Source organism: Syngnathus typhle, linkage group LG11 (assembly GCF_033458585.1).
Source record: "Syngnathus typhle isolate RoL2023-S1 ecotype Sweden linkage group LG11, RoL_Styp_1.0, whole genome shotgun sequence".
Lineage (NCBI taxonomy): Eukaryota > Metazoa > Chordata > Actinopteri > Syngnathiformes > Syngnathidae > Syngnathus > Syngnathus typhle.
In genome coordinates, this window is record NC_083748.1 from 6,640,766 (window position 1) to 6,664,260 (window position 23,495).

The 23,495-nt window shown below is 43.1% G+C and overlaps 5 protein-coding genes across 6 annotated transcripts; all 5 read left to right on the forward strand.

Moving 5' to 3' along the window:
- Window positions 1–813: 813 nt before the first annotated feature.
- Window positions 814–5,640, forward strand: ip6k2b (inositol hexakisphosphate kinase 2b). The gene is made up of 5 exons (XM_061290554.1): window positions 814–1,418; window positions 3,135–3,366; window positions 3,456–3,619; window positions 3,728–3,903; window positions 4,018–5,640. Exons 1-5 carry the CDS (start codon window positions 1,199–1,201, stop codon window positions 4,606–4,608), a joined length of 1,383 nt encoding a protein of 460 aa, XP_061146538.1. The 5' UTR covers window positions 814–1,198; the 3' UTR covers window positions 4,609–5,640.
- A 2,329-nt stretch (window positions 5,641–7,969) lies between these two features.
- sec61a1a (SEC61 translocon subunit alpha 1a) lies at window positions 7,970–11,359 on the forward strand. Its single transcript, XM_061290553.1, has 12 exons — window positions 7,970–8,127; window positions 8,701–8,768; window positions 8,850–8,915; window positions 9,051–9,129; window positions 9,201–9,332; window positions 9,412–9,521; window positions 9,716–9,869; window positions 9,956–10,116; window positions 10,232–10,429; window positions 10,521–10,712; window positions 10,794–10,870; window positions 11,001–11,359. The coding sequence occupies exons 1-12, from the start codon at window positions 8,121–8,123 to the stop codon at window positions 11,185–11,187; spliced, it is 1,431 nt and encodes a 476-aa protein (XP_061146537.1). The 5' UTR covers window positions 7,970–8,120; the 3' UTR covers window positions 11,188–11,359.
- An 859-nt stretch (window positions 11,360–12,218) lies between these two features.
- On the forward strand, window positions 12,219–13,654 carry LOC133161863 (mitochondrial intermembrane space import and assembly protein 40-like). The gene is made up of 3 exons (XM_061290555.1): window positions 12,219–12,445; window positions 12,688–12,786; window positions 12,975–13,654. Exons 1-3 carry the CDS (start codon window positions 12,424–12,426, stop codon window positions 13,310–13,312), a joined length of 459 nt encoding a protein of 152 aa, XP_061146539.1. The 5' UTR covers window positions 12,219–12,423; the 3' UTR covers window positions 13,313–13,654.
- A 736-nt stretch (window positions 13,655–14,390) lies between these two features.
- Window positions 14,391–18,992, forward strand: uroc1 (urocanate hydratase 1). Its single transcript, XM_061291337.1, has 19 exons — window positions 14,391–14,595; window positions 14,985–15,115; window positions 15,211–15,304; window positions 15,376–15,435; window positions 15,661–15,789; window positions 15,858–15,919; window positions 15,982–16,048; window positions 16,191–16,334; window positions 16,396–16,484; window positions 16,613–16,675; window positions 16,746–16,925; window positions 17,011–17,108; window positions 17,365–17,437; window positions 17,509–17,698; window positions 17,798–17,896; window positions 18,155–18,254; window positions 18,357–18,438; window positions 18,536–18,635; window positions 18,709–18,992. The coding sequence occupies exons 1-19, from the start codon at window positions 14,470–14,472 to the stop codon at window positions 18,847–18,849; spliced, it is 2,028 nt and encodes a 675-aa protein (XP_061147321.1). The 5' UTR covers window positions 14,391–14,469; the 3' UTR covers window positions 18,850–18,992.
- A 218-nt stretch (window positions 18,993–19,210) lies between these two features.
- On the forward strand, window positions 19,211–22,409 carry LOC133162248 (MAP kinase-activated protein kinase 2-like). 2 transcript variants are annotated; one of them, XM_061291324.1, is made up of 11 exons: window positions 19,211–19,507; window positions 19,655–19,717; window positions 19,867–20,006; window positions 20,328–20,392; window positions 20,498–20,577; window positions 20,648–20,774; window positions 21,040–21,115; window positions 21,185–21,309; window positions 21,457–21,542; window positions 21,620–21,700; window positions 21,777–22,409. In XM_061291324.1, exons 1-11 carry the CDS (start codon window positions 19,472–19,474, stop codon window positions 21,954–21,956), a joined length of 1,059 nt encoding a protein of 352 aa, XP_061147308.1. In that variant the 5' UTR covers window positions 19,211–19,471; the 3' UTR covers window positions 21,957–22,409. The 2 variants fall into 2 exon arrangements, with proteins under 2 accessions (XP_061147308.1, XP_061147307.1); XM_061291323.1 differs by having other exon boundaries at window positions 19,211–19,717.
- Window positions 22,410–23,495: the final 1,086 nt, after the last annotated feature.

Genomic DNA, 23,495 nt, shown 5'->3' on the forward strand with positions numbered 1-23,495 from the left:
TACAAGACTCTGTGCCCCAATATGTATTTTCAACACAATCATAAGCACTGGCTGACTTTAAACCTACATTCTTATATTTGTTCTATGAAATTCCACTTGTTAGTCTTCCTACCTCTGGTCCTCCAAGAAACTATGCATTTTTCTGTCCTCTGATAGGTTGGCGAGTCAAAGCAAAACTTATTACAATCAACTCCGACCACATCTGTAGCAATATGATTTATATTGTGTGCTTATTTTTTCACGTTTTTGGCATGTTATTGGATGAATAATAATTCTGAACTGCTCCACATGATGCGTGTCACAGCTGCAATTAGCTATCCTGCATTTTTTAAAGTATAAAATATTGATGATTTCTATAAATGTGACATGATTGTGCTCACTTGTCTTCAGTGCCAAACGCCCTGATTGTGATTGTGATGACATATAATGTAGCTGTTCTGTAATAAATTCATGCATACCTCTACATGTGCTTTTGGGGTTTGTTCACTATCGTTGACATTTTGAGACCAAGTGCAAACCTTATATGCAAGCTGCAGGTTGTCTCCTGGGCAACAAAAGTGAAAAACCTGCAAAATGAGTAAACGACCACCACCAGGCGCACCCCCTCCCAAGAAAGTCTTTAGTGTTGTGTTTTTGTCTAGTATTTTTCCTGTTCTCCCCTCCCACTGTTTTTTTTTTCTCTCTCCCCCCCTTTGTTTGTGTGATCCTTTCGAGATGCCTTATCTCCTCCCAGCGACAACAGCGCCTCCGTGATTGGCTGATCTTCAGTGAGGAGGCGTGGTTTTAAGGCGGGGCTTCATGTTCTTTACCAGGCAGCGACATTTGCTGGTACGTCAGTCGAGCCACAGCACCGCGACAGGAAACGTCCATGTCAAGCCATTACGTTTTTATCAGCCTTTAGTGACGCACACGTAGCGTTTGATGACACGAAATTAGTCGCGGAAGCTATATAGTTCTACAGAAGAGCGCTATACACTGTCCCAGGGCAGGTGACGCGTAGGGAATAAAGGGTTTTCTTGCCTCCGTCCTTCCTGCCTAGGCTTTGTTTTTTTTTCCCCGCAGTCGCTCGAGTAGGTAAGCGGCAGCGCCCCCTGTGGGCCCCCTAGGAAACAAGTCCAGGATAGGGAGCCAGGCGAGTGCCGGAGCCCCTTGCCTCGCTTGCGACGTGGGTCCACCACGCTCTGATGTCCGATGCGGAATGAGGATGAGTCCCGCTCTGGAAGCCCTCATGCAGGCGGATGGAACTCCCTATTCGGGAAAGGGGGTGATGCTTGAACCCTTCGTGCACCAGGTGGGGGGGCATTCCTGCGTGCTGCGCTTCGAGGAGCAGACCATCTGCAAGCCGCTCATTCCCCGCGAGCATCAGTTCTACAAGAGCCTCCCCGCCGAAATGAGGAAGTTCACCCCGCAGTATAAAGGTAAGACCGAGTACCGGAGCTGAGTGTCCGCAACGGAACTCGTCCATCATGGCGGTTACAAGCTAGCTGGCATGCTTCTCATTTGCATGCTAAGCATTACGTAACGCTTTCAAGCATTTACAGACTGACGTTGGCTTGAATAGTTTGCGGTAGGATTCGTTGAAAGGGCCTCGAGAACAGAATGTGACAATCAATCAACGTTCTAGGAAATGTTATCTATAGATTTTAATGCCCTTGTCGTGTTCGCAGTTGATGGAAAAGCAGGGACGGGCCTTGCCTTTGGTACCTTACATATTATGTCACGTGAAGAAACTACAGGGGGAACAGGACTGTACTGTCGACTAATGTGTACAGAACCGATCAATTAAGTTTTGCGAGTCAATAATTTTAATTATTGTTGGCCCGCTAGCTTGTCCCTTTAGCAAATTTGATGGGCTACTAAAGAGTTCTACTGCAAATAAAATTTGAATTGTATCAGCTAGTGCTACTAATTCTAAAGCTGGTATTCATTGTCAGTATAGGGGTGAATTAATCTTCGTGTCACTATTTAAAAAAAAAAAATACATATCCATCTCTTGACTTTGTTGGAGTGTTTTTAAGCATATCATATTAGGCAATAGAAACAAATGGCGCAGAGAGTTCTCTGGGTCAGTAAGACAAGGCAGCTTTATTTAAAAGCCCACTTCAAAGCATTTAAAGTCACATTTAAAAGCAACGGAAAGAGATTTTTAAAAGTAGCTTAATAAAAAGAAACATACACTGCAGTGAATGAGTAAAGCGACACTCACAGCGACACAATGTAACCACTGACAATTAGTCCCCATGCCCATTTTTATTGTAGTAGTCATAACTGTCCACTAGGTCTTTCTAATACCCGATTAGACAAATGACATTTAGTACGTACTGGTTCACGTATCCAAAGGGCTCTATTAAGGAGGTAAAATATCCATGTAATTTGACTCTGCCGAAATGCAGCGCGGTACTATAAAAAGAACACGTGTGTGTGATGTCTGAGAGCAGTTACACGGCAGATTTCAAGGACTAGCTGATACTGCTAAGACATTACAATGATGAAACTTTTTCCTACAACTTCCAAAGCTGGCAACATAATGTTCCCAAGAACAATCGTCCACTCCTGGCGTTTTCACCTCCGCTGCCTCCGTATTCATTTAATAAAGAGCCGTTGAGTCACAAGTTCCCGTACTTGCTAGTTGTAGTGGAATGACTGTGCAAGTCTCCATCGGGCCAAACTGGTGGGGGTGAAGGGGCCTAAGGATGCTGATGTCAGCACAGATGACGTCAAGCGTGAGAAGGTGCATGATTGCTGGGTCCTCGGGCACGCAGATTTAACGCAACGCAATCGTTTACAAAAGAGCTGCCTTGTCCTGTGAGAAGTGTTTTGCTCTGCTAGGACATGTCAAAGTTTTGAGCTTGTATGTCTGTTAAATGCATGAGCTGTAGTCTTGCTTCCTCTGTTTGATTTGCAATTTTTCAATAAATGCTTTGAATGACAAACTCAAGCCGTGTCTGTCTTTTTATTAGTTGAACTTTTGTGGCCCTGTATTTCTTTTTCTTCGTTATACTTTCATGATTTTGTTCCTTGTTGAGTTCATTTGCAAGATTCACAATGATATTCATGAAACTTCAGATGTCCTCTGGTGTGTTTGTGTAAGTATAAATGTATATTTGTAAACAATGCTGTCCTCCTTTTCACAGGTGTGGTGTCGGTCAGTTTCGAAGAGGACGAGGGTGGGAACCTGTGCCTCATTGCGTACCCTCATCATAGCGAAACAGGCGACCTGGAAAACAAGAACCCCTCGACAGATTGCGAGCCCAAGAGCAAGATGTCGAAGCGGAGTAACAAAAAGCAGTCCCCTTTGCACGTAGAAAACGACAACTATAGCAAAGAAAGAGCGCGACAGAGCCGGAAAGAAGATAAGATCATAAGGTAAATGTTTCCTTGCTGCATGTTGAAAGGCAAAAGCCATTTGTGACACAAACGCTGACCTTTCTTTGTCTGTGTGCTTTTCTTTTTAGCTACCGTGACGACGTCCAGGCACAGCAGCAGGCAGAGGTCCTGTACTTAAGCCTAGAGAAGGGCAACATGGTGCCTCAGATCAAACACAATCCCTGGAGTCTCAAATGTCACCAGCAGCATTTACAGAGGATGAAGGACAACGCAAAGCACCGGAACCAATACAGTATCCTTTCATTGCTTTCGTTGTGGAACACGTGACAACATGTTCATAGGAAGCGCATGTCGTATCGCCTTTGTGTTGTGTCGTGCATTCCTTGACTCGCTTTCACAGAGTTCATCCTTTTGGAGAACCTAACATGGCGTTACACAGTCCCATGTGTGTTGGACTTGAAGATGGGGACCCGCCAGCATGGCGATGACGCTTCAGAGGAGAAGAAAGCCAATCAGATCCGCAAGTGTCAACAAAGCACATCGGCCTCCATAGGAGTGCGCCTCTGCGGCATGCAGGTAAGATCAAGACCCGAGTCGCCCGTCCTGTCGTAGTCAGATTGTGCCGCTGGATTTTCTCTGCTTATTTTTGTCGTCTGACTTAGTCGACATTTTTCGCCCCAATGCCCGCAGGTGTACCAATCAGATTCCGACCAGCTCATGTTCATGAATAAGTACCACGGCCGAAAGCTGACCTTCGCAGGCTTTGAGGAGGCCCTCTACCAGTTTTTCCATAATGGACGTCGCCTGCGCCGCGAGCTGCTGTCCCCGGTGCTGCAACGACTCCGCGAGATGCAAGCCGCTCTGGAGTCCTGCGAGTCGTACCGATTCTACTCCAGCTCCTTGCTCATCATCTATGACGGAGACCCTCCCAGAACGCCATCTCGACCTCGACACCGCGGTGGCGAGGAGGGGGATGAGGATGAGTTGTCTGACGAGGAAGAGGAAGAAGGGGCCTTCGGGTTCCCTCGTTCCTCCTCGACGGGCTGCAGCGCCGGCGGCGCCACGGGGAGCGGCAACGGCAATAGCGTCCGCTCCGCCCACAGCCCGGCGGACTCCAGCAGCGCCGCCGTGGACGTGCGCATGATCGACTTTGCTCACACAACTTGCCGCCACTATGGAGAGGACAGCGTGGTGCACGAGGGCCAGGACAGCGGCTTCATCTTTGGCCTCCAGAACCTGATCACCATCATCTCCCAGCTGGAGGATCACAGCACTGACTGAGGCTCGCATCGGAGACCGCATGTTCTGAATTTCAATCCTGGGGAATGAGCCTGATGTGCCGACGCCCCGCTACTCCGAGGCGCACCGCCGTGGTGGTGCGACCCTGCCCGCCCGCTTGGAGGGAACCTCGGACCCCCTCGGGATTAGGAGGGAGAGTGCGCGGTGGGTCCCGCGCTTACCCTTACCCGCCAGAGGACGGGGCCGCCAGAGCCCCTCCTCACACTTTATCCTCTTTGAGACTGTTCCTTTTCTTTAGCGTGTAGTAGAAGGACCGAGATTGAGGTCTCACAACAGACTTGTAGCATCCAAGGACACTCCACCTCCTCCTGCGGCACACACAGGTTCCTTTTATTGAGCATTCTCTCTGAGAGAGAAACGGCGTGCTAGATGGTTGAAATTTGAGTGTACTGTAGTTCAAAGAGGCTGACATGGTGCTTTTACCTGTGGGTATGGTTTAGTTGGTGTTTTTAGGGGAGTGCAGTTACAACTGGGAGTATAGCACATTCGTACTCTGGGGGAGAGACTTTTAAGGGCTGACCTTGGCTGGCTAGGTCAGCCGCCTTGTAGCAATTTAAAGTGAAAGCTCCTCATAAGGACATTTTGCGTTTATGTTGATGTTTGGAAGAAATGTACGTTTCATGTCCAATCGTATATTTTGATGGACTCTTGATACAGGATGGACACGATGGAGACAAAAGAAGGGGGTTTGCCTTTTTCCAACAGTCCTTTTAAAAAAAAAAAAAGATTTTTTTTATTCCCAATTTGTTTTTTTCTTGGAATTTCTCTTATTCATTCCTTAAATGTGGACTTGAAGAGAATTTATTGATTTGAACTGACTAGCCTACCAAGAGACTATTTATAAAAAAGCATTGTTGAAAATGGAAAAAAAAAAAAAAATCACATTCCAAATAACCACTGTTGTATGTTTTCTTGTTATACTGAATTTATTTTGTTATTGCGAGAGCCAAAAAGCTCGCTTGTACACCTGTGCATTAGCAATGTCTTGAAAATAAAGACATTCATTTGTGGTAAGGACTTGTAGTTATTCCAGTCTTTCGTAAAGTAGTTAATACGAGTAAAACAAAACGAGCACGAAAGAAATGAATGATTTCAAGAAAAAAATCCAAGAAAATGAAGCAGTGCATGTCCACACTAGCCCAAACAACCCACGTTAATTAAATTCCATCTTACAGCGATGTCACACGCTTGATTGTGCAAGAAAGTCCGCAGGAAGCATTGAAAGGTGTTGGCAACTGCCCACACACCATTAGCACAAAGAAAGAAAAAAAAAGAAAAAAAACATGTTGAGCAATGGAATGTATTTTATCAGACAAGAGTCCATTGTCAGTCTTGCATGGGCATTGTCATTTGTAACAAAGAGTTTCTTCAACTGCCTGTCACAGGCCACTTTGATTAAACTCTGTTTAATTAGGCTACATGACGTGAAATGAACATTGTTGGCAAAATAATCAAAAAGCCGAGTGGCTAACTTTAATCAAAAACTGTAATCTGTCAAATTCCCTGGAATGTGATCAGTTTTGAAGCCTGGATCTTGATTGTTATGCAACATACTGGAAGAACAACTAAAGCCAGGCTGACCCAATTGTACACTGGATGGTGTGGGCCATGACCTCAGTGACATACAATAATATTGCTTCATTTATGACGCACAAAGAACATTTTATTTTGTAGGCCTCGCTGGGTGGAGGGTTTTTAATCAGACTATATTGTTTTTGTAATATTCAGTTTTGAGCCAACGTTCGTCAATTTTTTTGCTTTGACTTTCAAGTGGAAAGTTGCAATACAAAAGCTTCACAAGAAGCAGTTTGGAAGAAAGTGAACAATTCTTTCAGAAATAGGCTTCAAGCTGTTAGAAGCCACGCCCACTTGCAAAATACCGAGCTAACAAAATGCCATGTCCCAACACTTAGGTTCATATATTTGAACACAAACGGTGTGTGACGATTTAATCATTGGCTCAAAGGACACACTTTCGTATCTATGCAAACGTGTACCATGGGTGGGGCAGCAGTGCACACGTGTTTTTTTTATGTTCATAAATGCCATGGAAGTCGTCACAGTTCAAAGGTTGTGGAAATATTTATCTCATTTCTGAGTAGCATGCACACACATCATCGCTGTTCATCATTTTATTTTGTTAATCTAAAATTTCAGCATTATGATATTTTCAAGAATAATTTTCCCTATTTATTCCGAACATCACTCTTTACGTGTATGTGGAATATCTATGCTATTTTGACAGAACTGAATGGGGATTTTCCAGAAGCTGCTGGCCTACATTATCAGGAGTTATAGTACAAATGAGCACAAAGCATGGGTGTGTGAGGGTGTATGCGTGTGAAGGCCTGATGATGATTATGATGCTTCTTATGAAACAGAAACCACAGAAAATGCTGTAGGGGGAATTTATTTTGCTGCACATGACAGTGCAAGCATGATTAATTATCGTAGAGGAGTTAAAAATAGCCCAGGTCAAGGAAGAGCAGCATCTGTGGTAATCTGGATTAATCTCTATCTCAATTTCAATAGTTGATTTGGATGGGTACATTTAGTTTGTGCCTCAGTATTTTCTTCTGTGAAGTCGGCTTTTTTTTATTGTCCTTTGGTGGGTAAAAAATGATTAGCGGCGGCTTGACGCATTTTGATAATTCGACGCTCTGCAATATCTGTGCTGCTGCAACAAATGACGGAAGACGCAGTATACAGGTGTCACATGACCTTTACACATGTTACATAAGAATGTTGTGGGGCTGTACAGATGTTGTTGCAAGACTACCAAGACCCAATCCAGCCAAACCACACATACTGTAAACCATGTATTCATTTCTAGTGTTATCTCAAAGTGTTAAAATGTTATCACAACCTCTTCATTTTTACAGAATGGACCTTGTTTAGCTATGCCAGTGACGTATAATGACAAACAGAACAATGAAATGATTTTCCTTTAGGTAGCAGAAATTACAATACACAAATATTTTTGGTTTGTAGTGTGTGGAGAGATTTTTCTCATGTAAAATAGGTGCAGTGGTTTAATAAAGGTTGAGAAACTCGAGTTAGGATTGTAACTCCTTGGTGCGAGTCTCATCGGTGAACATTTCATCTACTGTGCTCTGCTGCTGTCTCCTGGCTCAGAGGATATAACACACAATATACACAATATTTCACAATATATTTTTTGTCGTTGTCATCATATTTTGCTACTTTGAGGTGATTATTTGTAATTGTAAAATTTAAAGGTCATTGTAAAGTGAAAATAAAGTGAAAATTATACGTCTTCTAAATAAAGGGAAATCCGCGAATATGCGGGGCTACACTGTTCTCTATTTGCGGTTTGGTGTACTGTCTCTTTAAGAAGCTTGTCTCGCGTGAAGTGATGGTGACGTGTCTGTTGTGCTTGTCAGTACACACGGACACTCCCGGCCGGTGTCGACCCAGATTGATCGCTGTGCTGGACTGTCTATTTTAACAATCAGGTGGACATTCGGAACACCATGGGTAGTGAGTATCCTCTTGCTGTTTAACTTTAACATAGTTTCTGGTCAGTTTTGTGGTTTGAGAATCGAGTAAACGATCACGTAGTAGCGCTGCTCATTAGCATGTTAGCTGGCGTTGCAAGCTAGCGCCATAGAAATGTCGCCCTTTTTATATTTATATGTTGTTGGTGTGTGGTGGTTAATTAAGAAAATTGAATAAAGCAACGTATTTGTTGTTTGTGTGGGGTATTTAGACCGGTGGGCTGTTGCGTGGCTGAGTGTAAACGTTTGATGCTAACTTGCTAGCTACTCATTCAAATCCATTGACTGTTAGTGAAGTTAGTGATGACGACGCATAACACCGATGACGTTCCATTGTCAATTCCCGATGTTTATCATCAGTTAGCGGTTGGAAACAAACATTTGTGCTGCAGTGGGGCTTAAAGATTGATTTGATTTGGTCGTTATTGTTTTGATTTTCACGTTTACCGGCGACGATTCTTACTCGCAGCGTAAAGTCCGCCCCTCATTCATTGCCACGTCTCACGGGTGAGCAGCTGAAATCATCTGAGAATCGTTCATATTTGTTTGATTTCAGTCAAATTCTTGGAAGTGATCAAGCCATTCTGCGCAGTTTTGCCAGAAATCCAAAAACCTGAAAGAAAGGTATGCGTTCAGTCAGTGACTACAGGTCACGCAACTGTATGTGTGTTGTAAATAAAACCTATTGCAATGTTCTTGGTTCAGATCCAATTCAGGGAGAAGGTTCTATGGACCGCCATCACACTCTTTATCTTCCTGGTTTGCTGCCAAGTGAGTTTCTTAGTTTGTGTTATTTTAAACATGATGCTTTTCAACAGTTTTGTCACATGTTGCATGACATGAGAAATACTCTTGGTTGTTTGGATCAGCAGCAGCTTGCAGAAATGTATCCGATTTTTCTTTTAGATCCCTCTCTTTGGCATCATGTCATCAGACTCTGCAGATCCATTTTACTGGATGAGAGTGATTCTGGCCTCCAATCGAGGTGTGTGTCTATTATGAGCATGCTCAATATTTTCCTGTAGCACACTGTTTAATGTGGGGGTGTTCCCTCAGGCACATTGATGGAGTTGGGCATCTCCCCTATTGTCACCTCCGGCCTGATCATGCAACTCCTTGCTGGGGCTAAAATCATCGAAGTTGGAGACACACCCAAAGACAGAGCCCTTTTTAATGGAGCGCAGAAACGTATGAAAAAAGCCACCACTATTTTCACTTGGGTGACTGAAGTCAAGACAGGCGTCTGATGCTTCTTGATCTCTTTCAGTGTTTGGAATGATCATAACCATTGGCCAGGCTATTGTTTACGTGATGACTGGCATGTATGGTGACCCCTCAGAGATGGGAGCTGGAATCTGTCTGCTCATCATCATTCAGGTACAACCAACTTAAAGGAGAAGGCGAAAGGACTGGAGAGACAGCGAGTTACTCACCTTCCTTTTGATACGTTATCACCCGAATGAGCTCATCTGCCCACTTGTTAGTGTGACTTCCTCTTGTTGTCACTTAGCAAATCCTGATAGTGATACAATGTTTGTAAGCTGTTAACAACGCACATGTTTCCTCCAAAGTTGTTTGTGGCCGGGCTGATCGTACTGCTGCTGGATGAGCTGCTCCAAAAAGGCTACGGTCTTGGCTCGGGCATCTCACTGTTCATCGCAACCAACATTTGCGAAACCATCGTTTGGAAGGCTTTCAGCCCTACCACTGTGAACACCGGCAGAGGTAAGACGAATCTGCACGGAAAGTCCTGATTTTAGTTTTTACTTTATTGCATTTAATTGTACTTGCTATGGTGATGACGTTTGCAGGCACAGAATTTGAGGGAGCCATCATCGCCCTTTTCCATCTGCTGGCAACCAGGACGGACAAAGTGCGCGCCCTGAGAGAGGCTTTCTACAGACAGAACCTGCCCAACCTCTTGAACCTCATTGCCACCGTCTTTGTTTTTGCCGTAGTCATATATTTTCAAGTGAGTTCTTCTTTTTCGTGTGGCGCAAGTCCTGCCCAAAGATCCCAACAGGCGCTTACGACATGCGTGGGGAGTGTTGTCAAAAGATCTCCTGACCTCTCGCCTTGTGTCACAGGGATTCAGAGTTGATCTGCCAATCAAGTCGGCTCGCTACCGCGGCCAGTACAACACTTACCCCATCAAGCTCTTCTACACCTCCAACATTCCCATCATCCTGCAATCAGCGCTGGTCTCCAACTTGTACGTCATATCCCAGATGCTGTCCACACGCTTCAGTGGCAACTTCTTGGTCAATCTGCTCGGAACGTGGTCTGTAAGTACACCTCCTATTTTCCAGTATTGACATTTTACACTCATTGCAAATACATTTTATTTGTCAACAGCAGTGGTTGTTGTGTTTGTAGGACGCTTCAAGTGGCGGTCCAGCTCGGGCATATCCCGTGGGTGGTCTTTGTTACTACTTCTCCCCGCCTGAGTCATTTGGATCAGTTCTAGAGGATCCAGTGCACGCCCTTATCTATATTGCCTTCATGCTCGGATCATGCGCTTTCTTCTCCAAAACCTGGATCGAAGTCTCGGGCTCCTCTGCAAAAGATGTAAGATCAAATTTCTTTATTTGCATGAGCATGTGCAGACATCTTAGCGTGACTCTGGAAGATAATAAATTTGTCATGCAGGTGGCAAAACAGCTGAAAGAGCAGCAGATGGTGATGAGGGGACACAGGGAGACTTCCATGGTTCACGAACTCAACAGGTAAAATTGAAAGACCTATTTTGATTTGCATCCATATCATCAGCTAGTATGATTTTTTTGCTATGTTACTCAAAATGTAACACTTTCCTATATTCTCACGAGTATTAATTCAGTTTTATTTCTACTTTAGGTACATTCCGACTGCGGCTGCATTCGGCGGGCTGTGTATTGGCGGTCTGTCGGTCATGGCTGACTTCCTCGGCGCTATCGGCTCAGGCACGGGAATCCTTTTGGCTGTCACCATCATTTATCAGTACTTTGAGATTTTTGTCAAAGAGCAGAGTGAAGTAGGCAGTCTAGGAGGATATTTCTTTTAGAAATTCCCACGTTTGAGCAACTCTTATCAGCGTCTTGCGTATTTTTGACACCTTTTGTGAAGCACTCCCCTCATCAGCTTCCCGTCAGTAGGACTTTTTGGATTCTCACATCAAATGAGGTGCCGGACGTGTGAGATGACAGAATTTCATCAATTAAAGACTGCCTTTGTGAGGGGCATTGAGGTTTTTTGATTTATTTCTTTGACCGACATGATAGAACTTCAGTATGCGGGCATGCTGGGATGATGGTTCCCCAATTCTTGCTGTGCGCATGACAACCGTCTCACAGAGCTTATACATTCTTAATCCACTTTGCTTTTTTTTCCTGATGAGCTGGAAATTTTAAGAAGGTGCAAGAAGCTGGCTGAACTGTGTCAGATCTTAGCAATTGATGCTTCTCTGGGCGTTTTTAATGGAACACAATGTTAGTGAAGAAAAAAGGATGTGAGGCTTACATTTGTGTGTGGCAGGAATTCCAACTGCTTCTTTCATAAAAAAGCAATCCCGAGAGCTTCAGTATTAACTCAGTGGTCATATTCATGTTCTTAATATTTCCTTTGTTTTTATTGTCTGTTTCGAGAAACATTTTGTCACCGGTTATCCCCCCCCCTCGACAGATAATTTATTGTTTTGTGTACATAGGCAATGTGGAATTGTTTTAAGTGTATAATAGTCTTTGGGATATGTAAAAACATGAAAACATTTCAGAACGAAAATTTGCAAATAAAACAATTTTGGAAAAAAAATGTATTGTCACGATAATCATTTGGAAGGTGATTTATCACACTGTGACTTGGATTAAAACAGGCATGACATGATCAAACCCAGGTGACAATGGGGAACAGTTTACAATGTAAGAGTACTGTAATATATGAGGCGAAATAAATATAATTACATTATTATATTCTCAATTTTCCTCAAAAGAACGAGTAAAACCAGGAGCCAAACTCCATACCAGTGGGTGGCAGTAATGCACCATCAAGGTGTTTACCAATCCCTAAAAACAACTAAGAAGAATAGTTGTGCTAAAGCTAATTAGCTTCTCCCTTTCTGTCAATGGGAACTCGGCTAGCTCCTCCGAGACACCACTTAGATAATCGCCCGTCGTTGTGAAACAGTTAAAGATGCTTAACACGTGACACAATTGTATGTCTGTGACATGTTCCAATGACACCGGTTGTAGCCAACGAGTTGCAGCACACTAAATCGAGTTGATCATCTTCATTTTGCGAAGAAATGACTACTGTCATGCAAGAGGGTAAGCTGCACGCCGTGCTAGCTCGGCTAACTCATTCATACAACTTGTATCCGGAAGTTTTTATGCCATAAGTTTGAGACAGTTCCTCAAAATGTAATTTCTAACTTATGATAGCATTACGAAATGAAAATGCGTTGCATCAAATAAGAACTACAGTATTTGTTTTAATGCGTTAGCTTGAGTCGGTAACATGTAAAGATTTAGTTGTTCGTTCCATTCAATTGAGAATAATTTCCACACAGGCAAAGACAAAATAATCTTTGTCACCAAAGAAGATCATGCAACACCCAGCAACGCCGAGCTTGTTGAGGAAGACCCTGATGATCCTTATGAGGAGCGAGGTGAGTGACCAAAATTAGCTTTGAAAGTAGCGCTAAAGCCGCAAGATGTCGCCACAGCAGCCGTACTAACAGGAAAGTAGTAAAAGTGTCAAGTAAATATGTCGAAATGAAATTATACTGTGCAATATTTACAGTGGAAACTGCAACCAAAAAAAAGCAATTAATTCTCACAATCTCTGTTTTATTAGGGCTGATTCTTCCCAGTGGGGAGATTAACTGGAGTTGTCCCTGCTTGGGTGGGATGGCCAGTGGTCCCTGTGGGACCGAATTTAAGGAGGCCTTCTCCTGCTTCCATTACAGTAAAGAGGAGCTGAAGGGCTCTGAGTGTCTGGATCAGTTCAGAGCAATGCAAGAGTGCATGCAGCTCTATCCGGAACTCTACCCACAAGAAGAAAATAAGATACCTGACGCAAATGCAGAGCAGACTTCAGAAGATGGCACAGCTTCTGATTCCAAGTCCACATCTAACCCTGTGCAGGACTCAAATAGCTCGGACGCCAGTGCAGGGAGTTCACTGGAAAACTAATACCTGTCATCGGTTTGGGAAAGACTTTAGGTGGGCCCTGATGTGCTAGTTACCCATTTCCGCTTTTTGTTTGTCTGATTCGGAAATAATAATCAGAGCACACAAACTGTTGACCATGGAACAAATAATTATTTACAAAAAAGCTTTCATTTTATTTCATGTATCACGTAGATTGCACTTGTTTTCATGTAATGTACTGCATTCAGCAGACTGATTTAAGAATTGAGCTTCCAAGTGGGGCCAAGCCTTCTGTAAAGCAGACACGGTATTTACCTCAACTCTTCCAATGGCATTCATGTCACTTAAATAGTTACCAATAAATACAATTGATCTTTGACTACATTTTTTCAGTGTTTTGTGGTTGAAAGCACATTGGGCTGAGCTTGCCTGATTTTCTTTTCAGCTTCAACTTTTCAATGAAGTTAACATGCATATTTTTTGTTTCATTTTAATTTGGGGGAAAAAATCAAACACGGGAAAAACACAAACTCTATACTATATGGTTTCAAATCCTAAACTTCAGAATCTGGCCACTTGGGGGCAGTATAATACTCATGCAGACAAATTTTGTGATTCTGTAAACTGAATTTGAGTTGTGCTTTATAAAACATGTTTGACTGCAGCATAAAGAGTATCTACCAATTATGCAGCCTTTAACCTAAATACTGTGATGTCACCTAAAATGGATAATTGCTCCTCAAACCCCATACAACAGTTCTCAGCATGCACTATTTGCTCAAGAAATGTCATGAATTACCCCAACATTTCAAAGTCACCTTCTAAACCAAATATCAAATACTACATCCTCTTTAAAGTTACACTTTGTCACCTAATCTGCCTGACAGCTGTTTTCACAAGCTTGCTTTTCTGGCTGCGTTTCTACCAGCGGCTGATTGGTTTTCTTCCTATTCAACCTGCCGTTCCATCAAAAAATGGTCTGACTTTAATCCCTTGTTCAAAGGTTCTGGCCTTCATTTTTGTGTAAGCAAGTACCTGGGGTCAGAGGTCAGTTTGAGCCGCTTCAGATTCCCTTTTAGATCAATAATTACCAACTATCCTTTCCTGTTAGCCAATCAGACCACTCGGACGCAAGTCTTCTCCCTCAAATATTCAGCAGCGGTCTTTCCACATTCTTTTCAAATTGAGGACTTAACAGGATGGCCACCCTAAAGGAGATATGCAGCGGCTTACCTCTGGATGTTTTACCCCCGAACCGAGGACGAGACCCCAATGTGCCCCATGCGCCCGTTCGGACCCCAAACCTTACAGATCAAGAGGAGCGGGTAAGTAGATTCAGTCAAGGCTACATTGAAGATCTAGAAAATACTTTCCTGGGTCAATTGTCCTCATTTGGGTCGTTGGTGAGCTGGAACATATCAAGTGATAGATATTGTATTATCATTATATTATTGCATCTCTGATTTAAAAAAAAGAAAAAAAGTTGTTGACCAGTGTCATGTGGTGTACTTATTGCGTAATCACTGTTGACGGCCATGCTGCACTACATTATTGATTATTCTCCAAGGTCCTTCACTGATTGGCCAAAAGTGAAGCAAAGTCTTCAGTCAATAATTAAGAGAAGCTAGTGACCTCTGTTTTTTTTTGTGTACATATTATACCTGTTTCTGATACACATGCTGTGATTATAATTCCACGCCCCCACCCGTTTCAGCTGGCACTGAGAAACGCCCTGCGATATTTCCCCCCGACCCATCATGCAACACTCGCACCAGAATTTGCACAAGAGCAGCGCCAATATGGGCACATTTACATGTACCGCTTTTGTCCTGTGTTACATCTGAGGTAAGACAACAACATAAGAATCAGAAACTCAAATGACATTTTTAAGAGTGTCTTGAGAGCATATTGACAGTTATGCGCGTTGCCCCCTTGCTCAGAGCGTACCCCATCCACGAGTACCCGTGCCGCACACGCCAAGCGGCCTCAATCATGTTGATGATCATGAACAATTTAGACCCAGCAGTAGCCCAGGTAAGATTCTTCCACAACTTAATTCATTCAATTTCTTGCCTCAAATAATCTAATAATCTTTTTGTTTTTAGTTTCCCCAGGAGCTCGTCACCTATGGAGGAAATGGGCAAGTTTTCAGCAACTGGGCTCAGGTACAGTTAGTTAATATTGAAATATAATATCTTTGAAAAGTTAAGATGTCTCAAAATTAGTCAATTTTTTTGGGAAAATAAATAAACAAATAAGGTAAAAAAAAAGGTAAAGACCCAATGATTGTCACACCACTCATGTTTTTGCCTTCTTGGACTACAAAGTCAAACATTGCCAAAACTCTTATTTTGAAAGAGACAATATATTGTGTGTTTGCATTCATACAGTTCCGTCTCGTGATGAATTATCTGAGCGAGATGACAGAGGAGCAGACTTTGGTCATGTACAGCGGTCACCCCATGGGTCTGTTCCCAAGCCTGCCCTCTTCGCCTCGCGCCATCATTACCAACGGCATGGTACAAGCCACCACAAAACACACTCACCACATTCTATTGTGATAATTATCTTCTTGGTTTTTGTTTAGGTTATTCCAAACTACTCCTCCAGAGAGCAATATGAAAGGATGTTTGCTCTCGGCGTGTCAATGTAAGTCTTCAAGGTGTTCTTTGTTACGAGCTACTACGATGCTGTATTTGCATATTTTGCAGGTATGGTCAAATGACAGCTGGCAGCTACTGCTACATTGGACCTCAAGGGATTGTTCATGGCACTACGGTACACATTTTAATGAACTCATTTAGTTAAAATTGTTATTATTCTTGCAGCACGATGAAAACGGGATAGGTTTATCTGCACAGCAATCCATTTTTTTCGACCGAGCCTGTTGTCAAATTAGAAGTACCTATTTTGTGTGCAGCTGACTCTGCTGAACGCCGGTCGGAGGTACCTTGGCTCGGGCGACCTTAGGGGGCGTGTCTTCGTGACCTCTGGCCTCGGGGGGATGAGTGGAGCTCAGGCTAAAGCCGCCGTCATTGCCGGTTGCATCGGCGTCATTGCGGAGGTGATGCCAGGATGGCTTTCGGTAGGAGGTTTTGTGTGTGACGCGTGTGATTCTGTGTTAGGTGGATGAGGCTCCTCTCAAAAAGAGACACGAGCAGGGCTGGTTGATGGAGGTCACCGATGATATGGACCACTGCATTAAACGCATCAGGTAGCACACACATTTCCATGATCACTAAATGTTATCGAAAGGAACACGCGTGTGTGTTCCCACAGTTTGAAAAAAAAAAAAAAGTAACTTAGTAAAGTTACTGATTTCTTGATTTTGGTGGCTTACAGAGAAAGCAGATCCACAAAGACTCCCCTTAGTTTGGGTTACCATGGCAACATAGTGGACTTATGGTGAGTGCCACAATGCTTAGAGTGAAAGTTGGATCTCGTAGACATTAGTTAAACTTGTATTCTTGATTAGGGAGAGGCTGCAGTTGGAGTACCAGAAGACAGGTGAGCTCCTGGTGGATTTGGGCTCAGACCAAACGTCCCTCCACAACCCCTTTAATGGAGGCTACTATCCGGTACAACTCAGTTTCCGCCAGGCCAACCAGCTCATGTCCACTGATCCGAGCCGATTCCGCAACATGGTCAAAGAAAGGTGCCGTCTCTTATGCAAAAAGTGGTGTTATCCTGAAATCAAAGTTTGTTGCTGTGAAGCTGACTCGTTCTTCACTTTTCCATAGTCTCCAGAGACAAGTGAAAGCGATCAACAAATTGTCGGATGCCGGCATGTTCTTTTGGGACTATGGCAATGCATTTCTACTGGAGGCGCAAAGAGCTGGTACAAATGACACTTTGAAATTGAAAAAAAAAAAAAAATGCGATTGGGCTTTCAGATAGACTTTTTTGATAAACCTAAAATATGCTATAGTGAACTTATTGTGACCCTTTGTCAACTTTGGGATGCACACGTTGTTCAGTATATTGAATTTTAAGTATAATTAGGATTTAATTTTGTTTAAATCATCATCATTTGAATTTATATTATATAAATTATATTTATATTTTTGTCACGAATTTTTTTTTTTTTTTTATAGGTGCCGAGGTGGAAAAGGTTGGTGGCGGTGCAACAGAATTCCGCTACCCATCCTATGTCCAACACATCATGGGGTCAGTTGTCAATTGTATTGACATCCCATTTTCTCTCTCGTGTGCAATCATTTGATGTCTCCACCCCTTAGAGACATTTTTTCTTTGGGCTTCGGACCATTTCGTTGGGTGTGCACGTCTGGCGACCCCCAGGACCTCGCCGTAACCGACAATATCGCCGCGTCTGTCTTGGACAATTTGAGCGCCAATGTGACCGATAGAGTCCGACAACAGTACAACGACAACATCCTCTGGATCAGGGAGGCCGGAAAACACAAAATGGTTTCTAACTACACTTTTGTACGTGCCTCACAAATCACCACTCGTGAGATGATTTTCTTTTCCGTGTGCGTGTGTTGTGTGTGCACCCGCGTTTTGCAGGTTGTGGGGTCCCAGGCCAGAATTCTCTACTCGGACCAGAAAGGAAGAGTTGCCATTGCTTTGGCCATCAACAGAGCTGTGGCTGAAGGAAAAGTTTCAGTAAGACTGTTTATTAATGCCGTTATACTTTTATAGAAATGCCCCCCCCTTAATGTTGCCTATTTTTTATGCTTTTATCTAATTGAATATTTTTTCTTTTATTGTAAATACATGTATTAATAATATTTGTATGCATATGAATTCTAAGGTATTAGTTTGACATTCACATTTTAAGTTCTTTTCTTCCTCCTGCAAAAGTTATACAAAATATATACTGAATATGGACCTTTTTAAAGTGAGAGGGCTTATCTGTGTCAGGCTCCGGTGGTGATCAGCAGAGACCACCATGATGTGAGTGGTACCGACAGCCCCTTCAGAGAGACCTCCAATGTGTATGATGGCTCTGCATTCTGTGCAGGTATGTGTAGGTTGTCTCATCTGACTTCCACATTCGAGTAGTACTGATTGCACATAGCCCACTTTGATTCCCGCAGTCTCAGCGACTCCTTACTTCTTCTAGATATGGCAGTCCAGAACTTTGTTGGCGATGCCTTCAGGGGTGCCACCTGGGTAGCTTTGCACAATGGTGGCGGTGTTGGCTGGTAAGGCTTGGTTTGTTATTTTGGGTCATCGATTTGTATAAACCAGGGATGTCCCATGCCGAATCCCGTAACATGAGCGAGTTGTTACTTGCTATAGGGGTGAAGTGATGAACGGAGGATTCGGTTTGCTTTTGGACGGCTCTGAGGAAGCAGCGAAGCGAGCCTCTCTGATGCTCAACTGGGACGTGTCCAATGGGGTGAGACGATGCAGAAAAGTGGATTTGACAGATGGTTTGTGTTTGATGCTAATGACTTTTTCTGTTTGTGAAGGTGGCCCGGCGCAGCTGGTGTGGGAACTCCAACGCCTACGAGACCATCCAGCGCACCATGGAGGAGGTTCGACAGTTGCGCGTCACTATGCCTTTTCCGGTACATGATGAGCACGTACTGGACCGGGCTCTGCAGGGCTAACCTTGAGGAACCGGAGAGTTCAAATGAAAACAGCAGACATTTAAATTAAAGCAATTGCTTTCATGCAGATGTATTATCAGAGAACAATACAGGTGTGTTAAAATAGCTTAGTAATTCGTAATAAATCACATCCATCAATTTTTCTAGAGCGTCTGTCTGGTATCTCTCTCGCTCTCGCTCTCTCTCTCTCTCTCTCTCTCTCTCTCTCTCTTTTTCTCTCTCTCATTACTGCATTAATACTTTTGTGTTCCGTTAAAATTTATAAAGTTATACCATAGGTCCCATCAAGTGTATTTGTGCGTTGTTGGACCTTTAAGAAGCTGGGTGAATTGGAATTGAGTGACGTCACTGAATTGGAGACGTTGTCCTGCAGGGAGAGGCACATCCTGTTCTGTAAACATCATGCACCACTTTTGATGATTTGTTATGATTACATTCGCCTTTACTTTCTGTGAATGTACAGCTTTTGCCTTTGCATGCCAACGAGCCTTTTTCTGCCGTAAGTTGAGGATGGGTTTTTTTTTAAGTATGTTGCATTTAGTCTTTAAACTTGCCCGGGTCGTACAGAGGTGAACTAAGAGCGACCACGCATAACAACATCACGCAAGAGAAGACGGGGACGATGACGACACTGCGTGATCCAAAAGGCATCCTCCCGGTATGTGACTCCGGCTGCTGCGGTAGCAGCAGCAGCAGCCTCGTCGCGCTTCCCGACCTGCAGCCTGCTGCTCACGTGACCCAAGTAAAGTTGAGGAAAAACGCGGTGACTGACGACTATAAGATCACCTCGCATGTCCTCGGCCAGGGAATCAACGGCAAAGTGCTGGAATGCTTCTGCAAGAAAACGGGACTCAAGTGCGCCCTCAAGGTTACCCGGACTCGTTCTCTCATTGGGGTCACAATCTTTTGAACAACTTAAATGATGGCGGTAGTCACAAAAAAAAATCATCAATGCTCCTACACATTATAGGATATTTAATGACTGTTTTGTTCTCTAATTGTTTATGTGTGGAGCAGATTTTGTACGACACACCTAAATCCCGCCGTGAGGTGGCGCTGCACGCAAGGGTTTCTGCTGGTCCGCATGTGGTGCGCATCCTCAGCCTTTATGAGAACATGCACAAGGGGAAGAAGTGTCTCCTCATCGTCATGGAGTGGTGAGCATCACCTGCTCTGTGGCACACTAATGCTTTATTTGAATGATTCATCAATATGTTCAATATTAGAATTGTAGCTTGCACAATTGTGCTGCACCCGACTCAGATTTTTTTTCTGTATTTACTATAATTGTGACATTTTTAGGTTACGTACCCATGTAGGGATAAAAAAAAAAAATCATTGCTAACTTGAGTATAAATTGGGAACTCTGAACTCAATTATAAAGTGAAGAACCCCCCTGTACAAGATGGTGACATTGTGCTCCCTTAATGGTGTTTTGGGAACAATGCTTCCTCAGTACTCATCTGTTTGTGTTTCAGCATGGAGGGAGGCGAGTTGTTCTGTCGCATTCAAGCCAGAGGGGACCAGGCCTTCACTGAGCGAGGTGGGTCACGCTCCATAAAATCCTCCTCCCGTGGCCCCCACAGAGGACAATTCCCACACGTGTGCAAAACCGATGCTCAATATTGCATTGTGGCTGTCCAATTAGAGGCATCGGAGATCATGCGAGACATCGGCTTGGCCATCGAGTACATCCATCACATGAACATCGCTCACAGGGATGTGAAGGTAAGACGGCGGATTATTGAAAACACCATGATTTACGATTAAGTCGATATTTGTGTACCTGTGACTTCAGCCTGAAAACCTGCTGTACAGCACCAAAGAGGCGAATGCATCACTCAAGCTGACCGACTTCGGCTTTGCAAAGGAGACCACTGTTCGCGATTCGCTCCAAACTCCCTGTTATACGCCGTATTATGTCGGTGAGTTTATCGTATTGCGGCAAATAATATGTATATAATTTGCATTAATATTATTCATTGGGATTAACAAGATTTATTAAAAATGGCTGATGAGCCACCAGAGGGCGTATTGGTGTTGTATTATCTGTGTGCTGCTATAATTTGACGTTCTAACTTCTTACCAACTGTTCACTTCCTTGCAATTGTAGGTCGTTTACAATTGTGTACAATCCACACAAATGTGCAGTTTTCTCATTTGTGCCATTTCCTTCATCGGTCCTGTCAGCCCCTGAAGTCCTCGGCCCAGAGAAATATGACAAGTCATGTGACATGTGGTCTCTGGGAGTCATCATGTACATTCTGTGAGTGTCACATGTGTCTACAAAATGTGAGGCAAGAGGAAATCACTGAGGCTAAGAATGTCTTCCCAGGCTGTGTGGATTTCCTCCGTTTTACTCCAACACAGGCCAGGCCATCTCACCTGGGATGAAGCAGCGGATTAGACTGGGACAATATAAATTCCCCAACCCAGAGTGGGCAGATGTTTCAGAGGAAGGTCAGACTTTTAGACTTCAAAATTATGAATAAAATGTTAAAATTAGAGACGCGGGCTTGGATCTCAGCTCTGACCTTTCCTTTGTGGATTTTGCATGCTCTCCCCATGCTTGTCATATAAAAGAACACTTCATCTTTTCCTCCGCAGCCAAGCAGCTCATCATCCAGCTGCTGAAGACCGACCCCAACGAAAGGATGACCATCGGTCAGTTCATGAGCCACCCCTGGATCAGCGTAAGTTGACAACCCACACCTACTTCCTCGTGCACGTCTTTGTGTTATTCTCAAATGTGTGCGTATTGCTCACACAGCAATCCATGGCGGTCCCGCTCACACCTCTCCACACCACTCGCGTTCTGACAGAGGACAGGGAGCTGTGGGACGACGTCAAAGTGAGAAGGGTGTTTTGCCAATTTTGTCCACAAGTCATGAGGAAAAAAATTCAATTGTGCTTGTTTATTTCATCAGGAGGAAATGACCAGTGCTCTGGCCACCATGCGTGTCGATTATGAACAAGTGAGGATTAAAGACCTGGACACGTCCAACAACCCTCTGCTCATTAAAAGACGCAAGAGACCGCTGCCTGTAGAGAATGACGCTCATTTGAATGGCAATACACAAACTCCTTTTTCTGACCAGGGGAATTGATTATAACCATACAACTCTATAATTACTATAGAATGTATTTCCCCCCCCCAAAATTGACATCATTTTGTAGTTGGTCCACATATTACCCTGAACCCCCCCCCAAAAAATAGGAATATTTACAATAAATAACAAATATTTCATATGTACACTTATTTTTAGATGAGCAGGATTAATAACAACTACAGTTGCGCAAATCTTTCCCTATTGGCTCAAAGTTGCACATATGCAGTCGCTTCCCTTCAATAGATAGGACCAAGGTGGGCCGCAACATTCCAGCGCGATGGTAAGTGATGCACCAATGATGATAATTTAAAATTATATGATGTCATAATGATGTTACATTTGGGGGGGGGGGGACACCCTTCATATGCGTCATGATAGCAGATTGTGTAAATATTATAAAGTTACTAGTACTACTACAGTATTTCAAATAAAACTGTACTTTTAATGTGTTATCATGTCTCTCTTGTACATGAAAACAAACATTCCAAATGAGTCTGCAATTTCAACAGCTGTAATTTGCGAGTCTTGCTAAAGAGCAATAGCGACAGGTGAGACATTAAGGATTAATTTAAATTCAAATTCTGCAGTAATCCAGCCTGGAGGAGATTGACCATGTGGTGGAAAGAATCACTAATGGACTTCGGAAGTCTTTGCTTACTTGCAAATTCTGTCACTTTTTTCCTGGAAGCCATTCACCCATAGGGGCTTTTGCATAAGTCTGTTATGCAGCCACTGCGTGTCTCAGCAGTTAAGAGGTGACTTAGGCTTGAACTGTTCTGGTGGCAGTGACCCAGAGATGCAGGAATTTTAGCTTGTTTGTTTGCAAAAGAGGCTCAAGTTTAAGTCCACATCATAAAATCCAGTGCTAAGTTTATTTGGAATAGCTACTATGCTATTTGGGGGCGGGGAGAGGTTGTATTTTCATTCTTATCTATCTTCTTATCATCTCTTATCTAGCTATCAAGTCAGCATGAGACTCTGCCCTTGTTTTAACGCTCTACTAATTTTTGTTTGCTTCCCTAGTGTATATTTTTCTTCACCCCGTTAAGATTATTTGCTTGGAATGCAGGCAGGCAGGCCAGTCACATTTGCAACTTCCTACTTGGCAAGAGCAGTGACAAGAATGTCTTTCTTATGGCTAAAAAGGACGTTGTGAAAGCTGCTTAGTCCCTGTACACCTTAATGGAGGCTTTTTGATCGAGTTTCTAAATTTCTTTATTCCATTTATAATATGATAATAGTAAATCGTTGACATTATTTAGTTTATCTATTTATGATTCCGTCATTTTATTAGATTATTGGTGAAATCATTCTTGGTACTGTATATTGTTTATATATAATGAATAGTTTTATTTTAAGAATGAGCTAGCATTTCCTCCATTTGTTTATTTTATTTAACACTTAGTGTTACTGTTATGTTGAATCATACTTTTGAGAATGGGAATACATTATGCCTACATAAATCAGTTACAATATTTTTTTCAAATAAATGTGAAATCAATAATAAATTGTATAGAATTATGTTAGTAACGTTAA